We start from the raw sequence: 20,599 nt of genomic DNA on the forward strand, positions 1-20,599 counted from the left end.
CTAAAATAAATGGATGATTTTTTTTTAAGGTTTAATTTATTTTAGAGAGAGAGCATGGCTGTGTGCAAGGGGAGGGGCAGAGGGAGAAGGAGAGAGAATCTTAAGCAAACTCTGCCACAGTGAGCATGGAGCCCCACTCAGGGCTTGATCCCAGGACCTGAAATCATTACCTGAGCCAAAATCAAGAGTCAGACATTTAACCAATTGAACCACCCAGGCACTCCATAAATGGATGAATCTTTTAAAAAATAAAATAAAATAATAAAATAAGATAAAAATAAAAACAAAGTCTCTTGACTTCACTTTCCCTCTTGACTTCTAGCACTTCATTCCTCTCCTTATATACAGTGAAGAGTTGTTTATACTCTCTCTAGTTTCTCTCCTCCATTCTCTCTTGAATTACTAAAATCAGACTTTTACCTCTACCACTATACTGAAACCAGTGACTAATATTCGGCTATCAGCCTTCATCTTTCTTGATCAATCAGCAGCACTTGCTACTCTAAATCATCCATTCTTCTTTAAAGTTTTTGTTCACTTTGCGTCCCTGGACATGCTGTTCCAGGAATTTCTAAACCAGGTGACTACACCTTCTGTCTTCTTTGCTATATTTTCCTCTGCACCTGAAATCTACATACTGGGGTTTCCAGGATTCAATCCTTGGAACGGTTTGCTTCTCTAACTTATACTCATGGTGACCTTACCCAAGCACATGCCTTTCAGGACCTACACTGAGAGACCATGGTATTTAACATTGTTTCTATGATTAAATTTTAGATCCAACCCTTTAATCTCTCTGGAATTTATTGTGGTATGAAGAGGTATCTTTCTTCAAATATATATTACTTTATTTTTTATTTTATTTATTTTTACTTATCTTATTTAAATGCAATTAGTTAACATATAGTGTCAGATATAGAATGCAGTAATTCAGCAATGGCGTATAACACCCAGTGCTCATTACTTCACATGCCCTCCTCAATTCCCATCACCTATTACTTTAAAGAAACATTTATTTATTAACATTTCCTTTATTAATATTTATTAACATTTCCTCCTTAATACATCATGCTATCTGCATATATACAAATTTGTTTTATCCATATTAAGATATGTTTAAAGGATCATCTTTTCTGTACTATTTACCTTCTAGTTCTTATTATACTGTTCTGATCACCTTCATTTTATACTAAGTTACAATATCTGGCAAAGTAGGGGTGCCTGGCTCAGTTGGTTAAACATCTGCCTTCGGCTCAGGTCATGATCCCAAGGTCCTGGGATCAGACCCCATGTCGGACTTCCCGCTCAATGAGAGTCTGCTTCTCCCTTTGCCCTTCCACCACCTCCTCCCCCTGCTCATACTCTCTCTCAAATAAATAAATAAAATCTTTTTTAAAAATCTGGCAAACTCAGGCCCTTTCTTCTTCTTTTTCTAATTTCTGGACTAGATGTAATTATGTATTCTTCCAGATGACATTCTGATTCAGTTTCAATCTCTTCACCAAAAAATGTTACTGGAATTTTTATTGGAATGGCATTAAACCTATGTGTAAAGAATTGCTGTCTTTACAATATCCAATTATCTTCCCTCAACCGAGGTGTATAATACTCTTTTCTATTCAAAATGTTTTGTGTCTCACAGTATACTGTTTTTATTATTAGCTGTATAGATTATGCATTTCTTATATTAAAGTTATTTCTGTGCATCTTACATTTTTACTTCAATGGTGAATGTTATATTTTTTTCTGTTTCAATATATTTACTAACTTGTTGTTACTGATAAACATTAACGGAATAGATTTTTGATATTCAACCGCTTTGTTTTTAGTTCTAGGAGTTTCTCAGTTGATTCTTTCAGTTATTTTTATATTTACAACATATTATTTACAGATAGTTATAATTGTGCTTTTTCTTGCCTGAAGGTGTACCTAGTATAATAATTTTATGTTTTTGCCTAAGTCTTCTAAAAATATTAAATAGGAGGGTAATCAGCTTCCTATCTAATTCCTAATTTTAATATGAATGCCTCAAGTCTTTTGCCACAAAGTATGACGTTGGTGGTTAGCTGAAGATAGATATTCTTTGCCATGTTGAGAAAACTTCTTTTTATTCCTGACTTCTTAAAGATACTCCCTTTCAGTCAGGATAGGATATTGAAATTGATTATGTGCTTATTTGTGAGGAGTAAAGGAAAAGATGCATTAAAGATACGCATTTAGATATGATCATATATTTCTTTTTACCTTAAACAGAATGATGAATGATATTATTGACTAGATGAATAATATTAACCACCCTTGAATTCCTGAAACAATTATTATTTGCTCAGTGTAGTATTCTCTCTCTAATCTGCTGGCTTGTAAAATTCAGTAAATAATTCAAGAGAGGGGATTAATTTATACATCTTAAGTGAGAATTAAATGCATTGTTTCTTCTTATGTAATCTTCACTGGTATTTCTTGGCAGGGCTATATTTAATTCATATGATTTTTTTAAGATTTATTTATTTATTTGAGAGAGAGAGAAAGCGTGAGTGGGGGGAGGGGCAGAGGGAGAGGGAAAGAAAGAATCTGAAGCAGACTCCATACTGAGTGTAAAGCCCGACACAGGGCTCGATCTCCACACCCTGAGATCATGACCTGAGCTGAAATCAAGAGTTGGACACATAGCTGACCGAGCCACCCAGGTGCCCCCCTATGATTAATTTTAAAACATTCATAAAGGGTACAGTTTAATTTCAATTTTTAGGATAAAAATTGTCTTTATATTGTCCTTTTTAGAACAATTGGCTATTATAGCTATTTTTGTGCTACAGGTCTATTTTTTGAGATATCCCCAGATGAAGTGAAAAATAAATACATGGTGCAAATCAGACATGCACAGCTAGTATAAATTGCTGTGCTCTGAATTTTTATATTTTCCTTCAGAGAACATATATAACTTTTGAATTTAGGCAACTTTGTTGATCTTTGAAATAACCCCAGGAGGCAAATAGGAAATAGCTATTCTTACTCTGATGCTATAACTGAGGAAACCTGAAACATACTGATTTTTTTTCTATGTGTAGTATGGATCCCAGTTTAATATCAATGCCATTACACAGAGCAATGCCCTCAACCTTGGGTAGACCCCAAAGCAGGACTCTGGGGTCAGACAGCTTTGATTCCAATCCTCGCTTCATCTTTTATGGGCTGTGGGAGCTCAGTCAGTTATCTCAAATCAGTGAAGTCTTAATTTCCTCATTTATAAAATGAAGATAATAATAGTACCTACTCAAAGTTTTTGTAAGGATTCAGTGAAATATTGTATAAAGGGTGTGGAACACTACTTAGTACATGGCAGGCTCCAGAGAAGTGATAGTGATGACGATGATGATGATGAAGAAGAAGATAGTAATTACCATACATGTTATCAACCATTCATAGTCTAAGAATCAATCAGATAATAATTAATCAAAACACGTAAAACTCATTATCAGCGCTATGCTAGATTTCCTCACTTTTTCTTTATATCTTTCTTCAAAAATATGGAGTAGAGAAGAATAACACTATAGAAAACTTTACAGCCTAAGCATTTCAACTTTTAAATAAAATCCACATCACTTTGTTAACTATTCTCTTCATAATTTCTAATGAGACTTATCAGAGAACCATTGCTTCACTCGAGGCATTAATATATCCTGCACATAGACATGTTACTACCAATAGCTCAGTGATTATTGTCCCTTAAGGAAAATTTTCTTCCAAATGGAAGAGCAAAACCTATGTGATATTGAACCCCAAGCCAGGGGGAAGCAGAGGTGAGGGAGCAAATGCTAATTAGTAGACACACAAATACCCAATAGATAATCTCAGGTCGGTGGGTAGGTAGATAGATGATAGATAGATAGATGATAGATAGATGATAGATGGATGATAGATGGATGATAGATAGATGATAGATAGATAGATAATAGATAGATAGATAGATAGATGATAGATAGATAGATGATAGATAGATGATAGATGATAGATAGATAGATAGATAGATAGATAGATAGATAGATAGATGATAGATGGATGATAGATGATAGATGATAGATGGATGATAGATAGATGATAGATGGATGATAGATGATAGATAGATGATAGATAGTTTCTCCAAGTTGATACAATACACACATCTCTTATCTATTTATATCTGCACCCACACCTCTCTGTATATATTATCACCACTCCTATGGTTAGTACTATTTTAAAATGAAAAGAAAAAAAATCATTATTGATCAGCTCTGTTGTCTGAAACCACCAGCATCTGTGATTAAGCAGTTAGCCCTGTATTTGGTAAACAGACTCATAACTAGAATCTACTCTGTTTAAGGTACTTTATAAACACGATCTCATTGAATTTATCTAACAATATGACCAAAATAGGGATAGTTAGCATTTTATTACAATTCTGAAAGTTAATGCTTAGAAAATTTCAGTAACCTACAAGCCTTGGCTAAAGTGTATTAGAATCAGGTTTCAAATCCACTATAAAATGCTATCTACAGACTGTGAGAGAGAGTAAACACACTGTTATCTGATTAAATGATTTGATTTTGAAGGCCTAGAATTCCATCCTAGAGTACTGATAGAATCTGCAAATATGATTAAGAGCCATGTATGAAAAATATTTGCAAAAATCATGGAAATATGAAATTTGCCGTAGGATGGAAAGCTGTGAAATGCCACTCCAGGTTTATAAAGGAAAGTAAAATGTAGCAAACATTGATTTTTGATCTCCAGTAAGACTTAAGGATTGCTTACTTAACTAATATCTGTTAAGTGTAGAAAAAATAGTGCTCATTAGGTTCACTCAAAATAAAACATACCAGACTAATTGCTAGATTAATATATGTATAAATCTGAGATCCTTCCTGAATCTCATTATGATATCAAAATCATCAGAAAGTGTGATAGATCATATCTCAAATTCAGCAAAAATAGTAACAGCCCCCAAATGTTCAACCCTATCTACATATGTGCCAGGACCAAGGCTGATCATTATAGATAGATTTTTTTTCTCATTTATTCTTACAGTAAACTTATGTGACAGATTGGATTGTTCCCTCTTTTACAGTTGATAAACTGATATTGACAGAAATTAAATAATTTGCTTACATCATAAGCCACTAAAGATCAGATCTATGATCCAAACTCTGGTTTGTTTAAATAGGCATTTGAGAGAATGTTTCATGATGTTTTCACAAACAAGTTTGAAGAGATATCTGGGCCAGATAGTAATCAGTTAACAAGTTTAGTGACTGTAGAAGTTTCTCTACCCCTGAAGAATGTGTGCTGGGTTCTAGGTTCCTATCTCCAATGATGAGACATAGGCTTTGTGTTTCACCCCATCCTCTTCAAAATCGTGATCTGATCAGTGATCTGGATGAGATGTATCAAATAAAGCTGGAAGTGTAATCTAATGTATTAGATGGTGGTCAAGAAGCTAAGAGCCTGACAGGTGGGAGTATGAGCCACAATTAACAAGATGAAATTAATATAAGAGTTTCTGAACTTAGGGAGGCTCACTTGTTCATTCATTCTTGTGGCACTTAATAAATATTTCCAATGCGCAGGTATTGCGGTAGGTGATGAAAAGATACCAAGATGAGGAATTCAGAGGCCTTGCCCTCTAGGAGCTTATATTCTAGTGCTTAGGGAAAGAGCAGAGAAAGTGACGTGTAGTAGCAATTCCTGTGAAATAGGGGTTTTTACTTGACTGCAGAGTCATGTATCCAAGATCCAGATGGGGGAAGGGAATATAGTCACTATATTTGCAAATCACAGGTAGAGACTTTAATATCTATTTTAAGAGAAATTCTGAGTGATCAAGATTATTAAATGTTTAACTTGAAGAGATTTAGGAAGTAATAGTATTTTGTAGACATTTGAGGACTTGCCTTGGGAAATGGGAATTAGACTTAATCTTCGTAGCTTCAGAAGGCAGAACTTGGATCATTAACTGAAAACTAAAATGAGATATGTTTTCATTCAACATAAGGAAAAAGTTCATAGTTTATAATTGTACAAGATGAAAAAGGCTGCCTTATAAGGATCATTCATTCAATAATGTATTAAAAAAAAAAGTGGGAAGTAGGGAGGCATCCCTTTAAGGAAAGAGGACTAAGTTAAGCGACTTCTCACCTCAGATCTAAGGTACTATATAATATTAATGTTATATTATTTTGATTTAGCAGAAGGAATATATACCACCGGTTTTTCCATGTGCAAAAAAATATAAATATCATATATCCTAATCTGTTATTGAAAAGGTACTAGAACATATAATATCACTCTTGAGAATATAATTAAACTTCTCGTTAGACTTCTAAAATATAGGAATTTTTCCTAAAGATTTTCTTTTTTTAAATTTTTTTAGAGATTTTTATTTGACAGAAAGAGACAGCGAGAGAGGGAACACAAGCAGGGGGAGTGGGAGAGGGAGAAGCAGGCTTCCTGCTGAGCAGGGAGCCCGATGCAGGGGCTCGATCCCAGGACCCTGGGATCATGACCTGAGCTGAAGGCAGATGCTTGATGACTGAGCCATCCAGGCACCCCGAGATTAATTTCTGTACAAGATGAATATTGTGTCTCAAAGTAGACAGGAAAGTCATAGGAAAGGTCTGTGTCAAAAAGTTTCAAAAATAGCATCATGATTTATGTGTTGTGTTTGTGGACCTAACCAGAACATTTGATTTCGTTAACCAAGTTTAGTATGTCAGTAACCTGTGAAAGATTGACTGTCCAGAGAAGGTTAAAATATTTGCTTGATCTGTGAAGAAAGTATATAGAGTTGTAGGTGTAAGAGCAGCAAACCGTATTTTTGAATCTCTGTATTTCTGGTAGTGATCAATATTATCTAAGTATTTTGAGTCAATTATTAATGCTATATTAGGTTACATAAAATAATTCATTATGCAGTGGGTTTATTTTTACAAAAGCAAAATACTGATAATTGTTCAAGAGCCTATGTATTTTTTTGGCACGTGTTTATTCACATAGCTGTAAAATATGTCCTTAAAACACTCCCCAGTTAACTTACCATTTGACACTTTGCTGAATGATTTAGACTGGAACGTAAGGGTAATTTATCCTGGAATGTATCCTGGAGCCATCTCTTGCCATGCTGTTCTTAAATATGGAATAGTTATTTTATTGCTAAAATACTGGTTCCTTTGGACGGGTGAATAAAAGAAGATCATGGTACTTATACAACAAATCCTAACTCAGAATACAACACATTATCTTGTTCTGTTAACTACATTTCTATAAAGTCATTAGACTTGAAACTTGGCCTTTTTCATCTTAAGAAGACTGACCAGTTTCATCTATACTTCCTATATTGTGCATTCAGTCATTCAGAAAAGTCATCAAATGACTACCATGTTTCAGTCACTGTGTTGAGCTAGAATGAGCATTTAGCCCAGACTTAGGCCGTCAGGGAATGTTTATCAGACAAAGCACCATTTAAAATGAGAGCTGAAATGAATAGGTGCTAATCAGGTAAGAGGAGGGGAAAACATTCCAAAACAAGGGATTTGCATATAAGAAGTCCCAGAGGAAAGAGAGAGCATGGTGTAATATGAGAATTTCAGATGGTCCTATATGGCTTTCACATAGCATACAAAGGTAGCAGTGGCTAGAGGTAAGGCTGGTGGGGTAAGCGAGCAGATGAAAAATGTCTTTCTTGCCATGCTGGAAAGTTTATGATTCATCCTAAGGACAATGGAGAACTAATAATGCAGGCTTTCCAGCAAGAGAATGGCATGGTTTGATATGTTCTATAAGATGATCATTCTGATTGCAGTGTGGGAAAATCACTGCATAAAAAAATTTAGAAGCAGGGGGCACCTGGGTGGCTCAGTCATTAAGTGTCTGCCTTCGGCTCAGGTCGTGATCCCGGGGTCCTGGGATCAAGTCCCACATCAGGCTCCCTGCTCCATGGGAAGTCTGCTTCTCCCTCTTCTACTCCTCCTGCTTGTGTTCCCTCTCTCGCTGTCTCTCTCTCTGTCAAATAAATGAATAAAATAAAAGTAAGTAAATAAATACATCCTTCTTTAAAAAAAAAATTTAGAAGCAGGATCTTTACCTAAATTCTGTTTCAATAAACCAGGTAAAAAATGAGAGTGGCCAGATAAAAATAGTAGAGACAAGGAAGTAAAGAAACAGAGAGTAATAGAATCATGGAGCGCGCTGATCAAACAGGTTCTCTGGCATGAGAGAGGCCTCTAGATTGTCCACCTGGGCAATTGAACAGGTGATAGCCACCCCAGATGAAATGAACAATACAGAAATATTAGCAGGTTTAAAGAGAGATGAGCTTAATTTTTGATAGTTCAAATTCAAGATACTTTTGTTATGCAGTAAGATCTATTCGGGAAGCATTTGGAAATGTAGGTCTAGAACTCATTAGAGAAATCTGGCCTGAATATGTAAATTTAGAGTTTTTGGCAATTAGATGCTAACTAAAGTCATAGTAATGGGTGAAATCACCAAGGTAGAGTGTGTAAGAAAAAGAAAAAGAAAAGAAAAAAAAAGAGGTGAGAGCCAAAGTTAGAATCAAGGACACCAATCTTACTACACAGAAAGGGAAAAAAGAGTCCATGAATGAGCATAAGGAAGAGTAGCCATAGAGTTAGGAGAAAAATCAGCAGACCATACCATTAAAGAAACCATAGGAAGAGAAATCTCAAAGAGTAGCCAGAAATATTAGCTGCTGCAGAAAATTCATATATCATGAAGACTTATTGTCAGGGAATTTTTATTTATCAACAAAGATCTTATCAGTGAGCCTGGAGTCCTGGTGACATGAGAAGCTTTTTTAAAGTGGGGAGAGCTGAAGGGAGATAAGGAAATAGAAATCAGGAATGTAAACAATGCTTTTAAAATGCTTATCAAAGATAGGATGGAAATTTCCAGACACTTGAGGCCCCAGAGATATTTTTGAGCTGGGAAGTCTGGACCAACCTCAAATGCTAATGGGACAAATGAGCAAAGGAGGGAAAGATGCAGATGCTGGTCAAAAGGGGGAGGCAGAAAGGCAAGGAATCCAGTTTAGGAAGAGAGTAGCTTTAGGCAAAGGACAAACACCACTTCCTATGGACAGGAATAAATGTTAAAGGGATGGAAAGTACTGCAAGACAAATGGCAAGTCTTTCACAGGAAGCTGAGGGAACACTCAAATGAGTGCTTCCTTTTCTCTGAAAATAGGGGGCTATCGTCAGCTCAGGTAATGATCTCAGGGTCATGATCTCAGGGTTGTGAGATCGAGCCCTGAGTCAGGGCCTGTGCTGGGTGTGGAGACTGCTTAAGATTTTCTCTCTTCTTCTCCCTCTGCCCCTCCCCCAGCCCACCCCCTTACACACCCTCTCCCCATCTCTCTAAAGTATATACTTCTCAAGAACTCTTTCAATGAGATGTGTGTGTCCGTCTGTGTATACAGGAGCACACACAGGTGGGGAGCTGTATGAGAAATTACATTCTAAGTCTCAGTAAATGAAAAACAAACTTCTCCCTTTTCCTTTACAGAATTGTCAACATCACACCGCTGGTGACTTCTGTGAACGATGTGCTCCTGGATATTATGGAATTGTCAGGGGATTACCAAATGACTGTCAGCAGTGTGCTTGCCCTCTAATTTCTTCCAGCAACAAGTAAGATTGAGAAATATTACCTTGTTTCCCAATCAGTAGCACCATCTGTGTAGCCCACGGGCTTTCTATGATTTAACTATTTTTTCCATGTAGACAAACTCTCAGTTTAAGATTGACTTTTTTTTTAAAAAAATGTAAAAACATGACAAAAGTGAGCACATAATTCTCTGTGGTTTATTTTTCCATTAAAAGCCTGTCCCAAGTAAATAATACTTACTAATTTGCACTAATTAAAATATAAATACTAGTATTGACATAATTTATGTTTCTGAAATAAATGATATATGTACACACGTGTGTAATTTGATACACTTTTATAAGGGTCTTGTATTTGCATATAGTTCTGCCATAAACTCATCTATGAAGGATTGTTTGGGTACATATTATATGACTTTTGTGACTCCTTCTACTCACTTTGTGTATTTAATTCACAATTTGTAAAGAATTATTAAGAAAATAGTTGAAAAATAGTTAAAGGACGGTGACTTATTTTTATGCTCCAAAATAAGTCCATATTTCCCAGAATCACAGTCCCGTTCTGTTAAGATGGTCTGAGGTTGGTACCATGGAAACACAGCCATAAGGGGAAACAAAAGCCAGAATATCTTATTTCAGTGCTGTCTGCACATTCTGCATTGGTTTATATATTGATGAAAACCCTTGTTGCTAAGTATGTCCATACTTGAAAGTATAAGTGATTTATAGACTTCAGTCTCTACTTGGTAGGGCAGTTTTTTCTCTAAGAATTTGCTTTTGAAAAGAATGTAGGGCAGTTTGTTCAGAATTAGAATCCTGGACTCCTTTTCTTGAGTATATGAGAACCACAAAGCAATTGAGATAAAAAGATTATTTCCCCCCTGCTGACTCAGGGTTGTTTGTTTTTTTTTTTTCCTTGTCCTTGGCTTTATTCGGAAAACATTGTCATATAAATTGTCTCTTCTGAAAGCTCCTCTTTTTTTTTTTCTGCTTAAGAGAATCACAGGTCTTTTGTCAAATGTAAATTTTTAGGTAAGTGGGATATTGACAAGGATAAAATACGTGTTCTTTTTGTTCACGCAAGCACCAAGGGGTAGGAGTATGAAAAATAACGTTATTTCTATTTTCCTTTCCCTAATCTCCTTCTGATGACTGGATTTAAACAAGAGAATGTTATTTATTGTATTGTTATTAAAATGTGAGCCATTGGATTAGAAAGATTCAGTAATTGATAACTTCTTTGATAAGAATGAAGCATAACATCTGTTGAAAAGGCTCACAATAAAATGTGTATCTTAAGAGAAGTCAACTTAAATATAAAGGGAATTCAAAGGTACAAAATACCACACTTGATTTTGGAAGCTTCAAGAACATGTTGAAAGAAGTAGTAGCATTGAAAGAAGTAGATGCTGCTACTAGTACTAGTAGTAGATGCTAGTAGTAGCATCTATTATAATAGATCATAAACAGTGGATTGAAATGTTTTTACTGGTGGAGATAGCAAGAAATTACATGAACAAAAACTTAGAAAACAGAAAACACAGTTCTTCATGTTTAAGAACTAATAAGTAAGAGTTTGGAGCAGGGAGTTCAAATAGAATTCATAATTGCAGATGAAACTGAGCAGGAGAATGGAGGCCATGGTATAGAAATCCTTGAATACCCATCTCAGAAATTGCTATTTAATTTTCTCTGTAATGAGGAAACACTGCAAGTTTTTAGTTAAAACAAACAAAAACAAAAGGTTAATGTGACTAGAGCCACACTTTAGGAAGACTGTTATGGGAGAGCTAAGTAAAATGAATTAAAACAGGCAAAGGAGAAAGTGAAGAGCACGGTTAATATAAGCTATTGCACTAATTTAGGCAAAAGGTAATGAGAACGTGAAGGCAGGCGATAGTAACAGGAAGGGAGAGGAGGGGACTGGTGTGGTGAGAGCCTTGTTGAATGCAGCTCTCCAGAAGTGCTAACTAATTAGACATGAGCAGTTCAGACCAGGCAGGAGTTGAAGCTCAAGGTTGTTAGCTAGGTTGACCTCAAAAATGGTAGCTCAATTAACCGAAATAGGGAAACCAGGAGAGAGCTGTTGCAAAGGACAATCTATGTTCCAAATAGGTTAAAATTGATATGAAAGATCTGTCCAAATGGAAATATGCAAATAGCTTCAGAAAATGGAAATAGAATTGGAAGGGCAGATGGAGGAAGAGATATGTTAATAAATGAATTAAAATTGGATAAGATTTCCCGGGGTTATGTTTCCCAAGGGGAGCGTGTAGAAAAAAGGAAGAATTCCCTACACTAGAGAAACCAGAAAAGAAAGATGAGCCAAGACAGGAGCTGTCAGGGTGGCAAGGGAATGGAGACGACATGGCTATGGACACCCCCAGCTAGAAAAGCAGCTGCTTCCAGAGAAACCCAAGTTCACAGGGGAGCCATGACCTGTGAGGGTCACGGAGGAGTTTTGATAGTCAATTGTGGAAACAGACATTATGTTACAAGGATGTCCGTTTATAGCTTTAGGAATTTCCGAGAAGGAAAAAGAAAGAGTGCTACCTTGATTGGTTAGCAGGATCAACAAAAGGGTGTATTTTCATTTTTGTTTTCTGTGATTTGTATAATTTAAGTATATTTTTTATGGAAAAGACCCTCTAAGAATCAAAATACCAAATCCAAGTGGCTAGTTCAGTGGCTTTCAAACTTTCTTAACTGGCAACCATTGTAAGAAATCATTCTTTTATATCATAACTTAGGACACAAAAAACTGGTGTGTATATAATATAAAATATATTTATACATATACATATGTGTGTGTATATATATATATATATATATATATATATATATCCTATGACTTTTATTCAATTTTATTCTCCTGCATTATTAGAAGAAATTTAAGTCCAAACCTACTAGAGTGATTTCATGACCCACTCCTATCACCACCTAAAGCTTGGCACATTAATTAACAAAGCAAAGACCTGTGTGTGGTAAGAAGAGTTAAAATACAAAGCAAAGAAATACAAGGACGAAATACAGTTGAAGGAGGCTGAGATACCTCTCTTCAGTGGCTTCGATCTGTGCAGCCAATGAAAAGTAAGCACTAAGGCGAGTGATCACTAACTCACTTCCATGCATGACTTTTTCAATATTTCCTACCGAGACAAATAGGACAAACTGTCAACCATCATGACAGTGTAGCTCAGGCGTTACCCACCGCCTACTCAAGGAAAGGTCAGATATCTTTCAGCGGAGTAGAAGAAACCCTCTCCCCTCTGTAATCTGACCACCTTTCCCCGCCAAATCTCTCTCCTCCCTTCTACAATGAGGCCACGCTGGAGTCCCTTGTTCTTTCCCAAACACACCAGCCATCTTTGTCAGACAGAGAAAGACAGAAACTGTGTGGTTTCACTCACATGTGGAATTAAAAAAAATTAAACTCATAGAAACCAAGTGTGGAATGGTGGTTGTCAGGGGTTGGGGAGGGGGGGAAATTGAGAGAGGCTGGTAAAAGGATACAAATTTTCAGTTATAAGATGAATGGGTCTAAGGATCTAATATATAACATGGTAACTGTGGTTGGTAATACTTTATTGTATAATTGAAATTTGCTAAGCAAATAGAACCTGTGTTCTCAAACCGCCCCCCCCACAAAAAAAGGTAGATATGTGGGGGTGATAGATGTGTTAATTAATTTGTACATATATGTATATCAAATCATCCCATGCATACTTTAATTATATTACAATTTTATTTGCCAGTTATACTTCGATAAAGCTGAGCAAAACACAAATAGATGTGTAATGTGATATCAGACAGTGCAGGTGCTACCAGGGAAAACAGAGCAGCCTCAGTGAATTAAGAGGGGCTGGCGTGCCCTTTTAGCCAGGGGCCTCAGTGAAGATCTCCCTAAACAAAGGCTTGTGCGGAGATGAATGAAGGAATGGGGAGAGCCACGTGACTGCCTGGCAGAAGGGTAGTCTACCAGAGGGAAAAGCAAGGACACTGGCCCAGAGACGGGCCCATGCTTGGCAGACAGCATGGATCCAGGGCAACTGGGGCAGAGCAAATGGTGTCAGGGGAAGCGTGACCAAGATATGACTCGGGGAAGCTCCAGTGGCTAATGAAATGTCCCAGCTGCTAACAGTCTGCCAATGGCAAGAGGTGGCTTGGAACAGGGAAATGCAATGATGTTAGCCATGGCAACAAGATCAGCAGTTTCTGGTAGAGCGTATGTGGAATGTGAGAGAAAGGAGACAAAGTTGACTCTGTGGCTTATGGCTGAATAAATGGAAGCACTGAGTGACCATGGATGAGATGCAGAAAATTATAGAAAGGTCAGTGGGATTGTTTTGGAGGGGGAAACTCAGTTTTAGATCTGGTAGGGTAGATGCAAAGGTTTTAAGACTGAATGAGATCATTTAGGGGAGAGAGTACAGGACAGGGTAGGAGAAATCTGAAGACTGAACTGAAGGGCACATAAAGAGGTCAAGGACATGACGTATATTCGGCAAAGGAGACTGAAAAAGAACGACCAGTGGACTGGGGTAAAAGGGAGACGGGGGTGGGATCCAGGAAGCCATTTCATCTCTGTAGTATTCACAGGAACAACACAGACTAGCAGACTCTAAATCTTAGAAACTCTCTTGAGGCAAATTTGGAATTAGCAGATATAAGGAAATGTCTAAGATGGCCACCAAGAGAAAAGCACAAGGATTTCTGAGCGGCCCTGCAGATAATATGAGAATGGAGAGTAGATGAGGGAGTTGTGAACAGAAAGAATCAACTCCAACTTCAAGTAAGTTGTGATCCCTATGCCCTCCTTCGTAAGTCCTCATATGTGATTTAAGAAAAGGGTTCAATACACCATAATATCATAATTCAAAAAAGTTATAAACTATTCAAGGAGAATTATAACATTCTTGCATAGTAATTGAGGCAGATATATTACTGTAGAGGATTATAATTTAATTAGGTTGGCTCTCTAGAGTTTCACTTGAAATGTCTAAAAACTTGTTTCCAAGTGCATTTTATATATATATACATATATATATATCTATATATATCTTGTATTTTGTGTATATATATATATATGTAGCTCATATATATATGAGTTCAAAATGTGATACATGAGTTTGTGTGTGTATGAGCTTGTATCTGTGTGTACAGATGCACTCAGCTTCAAGCTTTAACTGAGAGAACTAAAAGCTTGCCAGAATGTGTCAATTATGTATTTGTGGATCTATTTTACGAAGGCAAAAAATAAATTTGTTGGATAATGAGTTTGTGAGTAGTAGATCAATTTGTTCACGTACTTCACAAAGGTTAGAGTTTATTACTCATTCATATACTATTGATTCAATGCACTAGAAGACAACTAAAATAGGGTCATAATGGTACTTGACTGATAGGAGTTGCAGCCCTGGTCTATACACAATATATCTTTTTCAGCATCAAATATTCTTTAGCAGACCAACAACAACAACAAAAAATGGTGTTTGCAGCATTACCATTTTGCAACAAATAATATTTTTTCCTTCCAAGTTTCCAATGCATCATGCAGTTTTATCTAGTGGGAATCCTCTACTTACATTTGAAAGAAGTTTGTAACAACCTAAAATTACATGTTAGTACAGGTTAGTTTTCAAGTGTTGTTAAGTGTTTCTTTTGTAGGGTAAGATGATCAGAAATCGTGGCAAAGCCTGACTGGTGGTGGCCTACCAGTGCAGTCGTGAGAACAGGGCAAGTTATATAAGACCTACTTAATAGAAAAGATCATAAAATTGTCAGAAAATCTTATTTTCATGTAGAGAGCTTTCCCTTCTTTCCTCACACTAAATCACATTACTTTGTGTTTAAAATAAATTTAGTTTGAAATCCGTATGTAAATTAGAAAAGGCACTCTTATTTTAAGTGAAATATTTATTCACACTTAATGTGTTACAGTGCTAGTGGCAATTCGGGCTGAGTTTTTGGGGAAAAAATTATAAACTTTTAGGACTATTTTTTACTTGAAAAATATTCCGTAATACTTATTCTGCTATCAGACAAATGTGCATGAATTCTAGTCCTATTTTTCTTTCAATTCATGAAAAACAGGACACTTGCTGGATGTTTAATATTTTTATGGTTGTCATATAATTGTTAAAATTTCAAAATATTGATATAGTTAGTGTGAAGCATCGCAGATTCATTAAAAACCGACCACATTTATTCGTCGACTATTATTGGTAGTATTTTGTTGTGACACCCTACCCTTAACTAGAAACTCATAATTATAAACCTGCCATTTATAATTACCCCCAAAATAAGTTCTGATCATCTGGATAATGGACAGAATTACTTAAATATATAAAATAAATAGCTTAAAAGATTTTTTACAATCTTTTTTTTTTTTTCTTTCCCATTCAGTTTTAGCCCTTCTTGTGTCATGGAAGGCCTGGAAGATTACCGTTGCACCGCCTGCCCCCAGGGATATGAAGGCCAGTACTGTGAACGGTATGCAGTCGTGGAACCTAGAGATCCTACAATAAAGGATCACAATAGACACGTATTCATTATTCTCATAACTTATTTTTTCTAGTAGTTCGTATGCTTTCCACACTATTTTTTATTTTTATATCTGTAGACTTTCTCAAAAGACAGTTATTTCCATCTTATATTTAGACTTTCTCAAAGATTCCAAATTATTTCACAATGACCTAATTTATGTTTTAGTGTACACATATCTATACATGGGGCACATAGTATATATTTAGTGTACACATATATATCTACGGGATACATATCTCTATATCTGTATATTATCAATAGTTAACAATAATAAAAAGCTGGCTACACATAATTCTCATCTTAATCCACTGGAAAATATTGGCTAACACTAACTGTGTGCATGTCACTGTTCTGAGCATTATGGCACTATGCCACCAAATGTAGACAGAATTCAGAATTTAAATGTATCAAGCATTCTTAATTAGAACAACACAAATAATAAATTTGATTCTACTTTCCAGTAAGCAAACAATATTATTTAAATGCTTCTTCCCTCCATATTTTTTCAAAGTTTTTTTTAAGATTTTATTTAAATTCCAGTCAGTTAACATACAGTGTAATATTAGTTTCAGTGTACAATTTAGTGATTCAACACTTCCATATAAACACCCAGTGCTCATCACAAGTGTACTCTTTTTTTTTTTAAAGATTTTATTTATTTATTTGAGAGAGAGAGTGAGTGAGAGAGAGCAAGCATGAGTCGGGAGAGAGGCAAAGGGAGAGGGAGAAGCAGACTCCCCACTGGGCGGGGAGCCCCATCTGGGGCTCTATCCCGGGACTCAGAGATCATGACCTGTCAAAGGCAGACACTTTGACTGAGCAACCCAGGCGTCCCCACAAGTGCACTCTTAATCCCCATCGCCTATTTAACCCATCCCTCCACCCACCTACCCTCTGGTTCACCATTTTTTTTTCTTTACAAAATTTGATAATGCATTTATGTAGCTATTAAATTGAATACTAACTGTAATACAAATGGTAAATTAAGAAACAAAGCTTCAGACTGACTGTCTAGTAAGGTAATTAATATCTTCTGGATCCATATTTTCCATAAGATCAATATCTTGGACATTGAAGCTTATCACCACCATTTTTAGTGTTTTAGGTATTATCTCTAAAGTAACTATTTACATTATACACACATAATTTTAGCATTAATTGATAACAATATAAAGTTTTTATCCATGGATATAGTCTAGCTCCGCCAATTTAGCTAGGTCCCATTTTTTTTTATACCTATACTATCAGAATACTTAATGCTCTACTTACTTTACACTAACATTGTCAAGATTGAACGTGGAGAGGAAACTGTTGCCCTGCCTAAGTGCGTACGTGGAAGCCTTCTCTCCCATAGGAGGGTCAAGAAGGCCTGAGAATTTACCCTACCTTCCTCCAGTGGTCCATAGCCAGTGAAAACTACTGTGGGAGTACAAAAGTCCAGATGCTTATGCTTATGCTTGCTCCAGAATTTTCCATGGAATTGGGCTAAGACCTGGAATCGTACCATTGCTTGGATTTTTTCTTTTCCATGCCCTGCTTTACCCATCCCTTTGCTGGGTTCTTCTAGGAGCACTTCCTTAAATTATCAAACTTGAATATCAAATTATCACACACTTTGCAAATATAAACCAATTTTAATTAATTGTATCATTACCCATTTAAAAGTCTTCTTTTGATATAACCAGCAATGGTTGTGTTAATAAGAGAAGTAAGTAGATAACTAAATAATTAAACTTAAATTTTATAAATTCCAATGAAGTCTCTACAAGTTTGCAAATTATATTTCCAAATAATTCTGCATGTGGTAACTTTAAACAGAATATCCAATACTTGCATATATATAACAGTGCATTCACAATTTCTGTGCCTACAGAAATTAATAGCAATTAAATAATTCAAAGCAATACAAAAATCCAAAAATATTTCCATTTGTTTTGGAGATATATACAACATTTGAATAATATATATATATATATATATATATACATACATACATATATATATTTTAATGTGCTTTGGTATTCATGGTTAGGCTAATATTCATTTCATGCCCTTGTAAATACCAGTAGGATGATGACTAAAAGCATCCCGGGACACCAGTATTATCTGAAGTAATTCATGAAAAAAATGTTCGGTAGTACACTACATTTATAAATTGGAGTTCCCACTATCTCTGAAAGCATGTATATAGAAAAGACTGGAAGGGTGCACTGAAATGACAATTACTGTCTTAAGGCAAAGTGATTATAGAAAAAAACATTTTTTTCATATCCATTAATGTTTAATCAATAGGAGTTGACAGATCATATAGCATATAGATGAACAGGGGCATGTACTCTCAAATGTGAATGTCTTGAATTGTTTTCACAGTTCTCAAATGTTGTTACAGCTTTACATTCATCATCTCTAACATATAAATGATCAAGTTATATTTCCCTGAAAAATTGCTTTTATTCAACTAAATTAAACCAAAGGTCTTGGTTAAATTTTTATTGTAACATTCCAAATAAATTTGTTCCACTTCTGAGAGCTTCTTAAATCATTTAAATCACCTTATGACCTGCCTAAGCTCATCAGCTCAGGTCTAAAATTGCTTACATGTTTTGAGTGTCCCTCTAATGTAGGAAACCCCTCCCCATGTTTTATCTTTGTTACTTTTATAATTAACTCTTTGAGCATTTAATCAATCTCAACCTGCTTAGAATAGAATTCTTTCACCTGCAAATGTTAAGAAATAATTTAAGTGGACTTATTTAAATGGTACTTTCATTGAGCATTTATAGTATTACATTGAAAATAAAATAATTAAAAAACCACGAATGTATAAAAGTTTAGTTACGGATAACTTTTTTTTTTTCTTTTGCTTTGCCTTTTCTAACCAGCACAAGATAAATTAACTTTCACAATCAGCTGTGCACATTTCCACAATCCTAGGCCACTAAAGATAGTTCAGGATTATCTGCCTAATGTTTGTAATTTTTAGCTTCAACCTCCTACTGTCTCTCAACTTCCTCCCAGACTTGTCTCTGGAACAAAAGCTGTGGGTGTTGATTATAGTTAGCTGACCATATATATAATTTATTGTCCAAACTGCAATACTCTAAGGAGACATGGAAGGGTTTTAATAATTAAACCAGGACAACAGGTAATTTGGGACCATCCTGGGTAACCCAGAGCATATGGTCCTGCTAGTATCTTTGTTTTTACCAGACTTCCAATAACATAATCCACAGTGGTATATTCTTAGGTGAATGGATGTGTGAATGAGTAGAAGTCAATGTATTGATTTCATTTGGGGTTCATCCAGTTGGATTTTCTTTCTGATATCTCAAATTAATGTTATATATTTTATTTGCCTAACATTAACCCACCTCCTTGGATATATAATGGAAAATCCATCTTGAGGAAGATGTGATAAAAAGACCAGTAAAATTAAATAGAAAGTAGTAGTTTATTGCCACTTAACTTAACTTCTTTTTGCTCATTAGTAAACTTAGTGGGTTGAATTATTTGGTCATTTTGACCTTTAAAATGCATGAGTCTAGGAAAGCCCAGGCATCAGTATATAATTTTATTTATTTCTAATTTTAAAAAAGAAGACCTCAAAACAATATTTATGATCTAGAGCAGTGATGGGCAAACTGGCCCACAAAATTTGGCCCATTCCCTGATTCTGTATGGCACTGTAAGCTAAGAATGGTTGTTACAGGCAAATATTTACAATCAGTGTGATGATAGAAAGCACTATTTGAGCCCTAGTTAAGTAAATTTGATACCTTAACAAGAACTTCCTTCTTCTTATTAGTAGATTGATTTTACATTAATAGATTATTATTACAAAATAATTTGTACTTGCTGATGATGATGACGATGATGATGTTTTGAGTTCCATCAACCAAAAAAATGTTTGCAAATATATTTCTCTCTCATTGAGTGATTTTGATTCTGCATCTTCGTCTGGAAAAGCCTAAAATAGGTACTGGCTGGTTCTTTACAGGAAAAGTGTACTGGCTCCTGATCTATTGACTCTTGGTATCAGTTTTGTTCCATCCAACACAGCACAACACACATGCAACAATTAAGAGACGTGACTTATTATTCATCTCTTCTGCTTTTTCACTATTTAAATCCAGGTGTGCCCCTGGCTATACTGGCAGCCCAAGCAGCCCTGGAGGTTCCTGCCAAGAATGTAAGTGTGACCCCCATGGCTCGCTGCCTGTCCCCTGTGACCCCATCACAGGGCTCTGCACGTGCCGACCTGGAGCCACAGGGCAGAAGTGTGACGGCTGCAAGCCCTGGCATGCACGCGAGGGCATGGAGTGTGTGTGTACGTACACTAACTTTGCCATTCGTTCTGGGGGTCTCGGTTCCACTTCTGTCTTCTTTCCAATGAGAAT

General features: G+C 35.8%; 1 protein-coding gene across 1 annotated transcript in view; it reads left to right on the forward strand.

Annotated features, from left to right (window-relative positions):
- The window catches only part of LAMA2 (laminin subunit alpha 2), a 620,419-nt gene that overhangs the window by 431,359 nt on the left and 168,461 nt on the right, over nt 1-20,599 (forward strand). The window contains exons 32-34 of the mRNA XM_073893912.1: nt 9,556-9,680; nt 16,062-16,148; nt 20,336-20,529. Coding sequence (XP_073750013.1) covers nt 9,556-9,680; nt 16,062-16,148; nt 20,336-20,529 — 406 coding nt within the window. The remainder of the gene's footprint in view (nt 1-9,555; nt 9,681-16,061; nt 16,149-20,335; nt 20,530-20,599) is intronic.

This window comes from Callorhinus ursinus, unplaced genomic scaffold (genome assembly GCF_003265705.2).
Source record: "Callorhinus ursinus isolate GAN/ISIS: 27379988/994484 unplaced genomic scaffold, GSC_fseal_2.0 scaffold6, whole genome shotgun sequence".
NCBI lineage: Eukaryota > Metazoa > Chordata > Mammalia > Carnivora > Otariidae > Callorhinus > Callorhinus ursinus.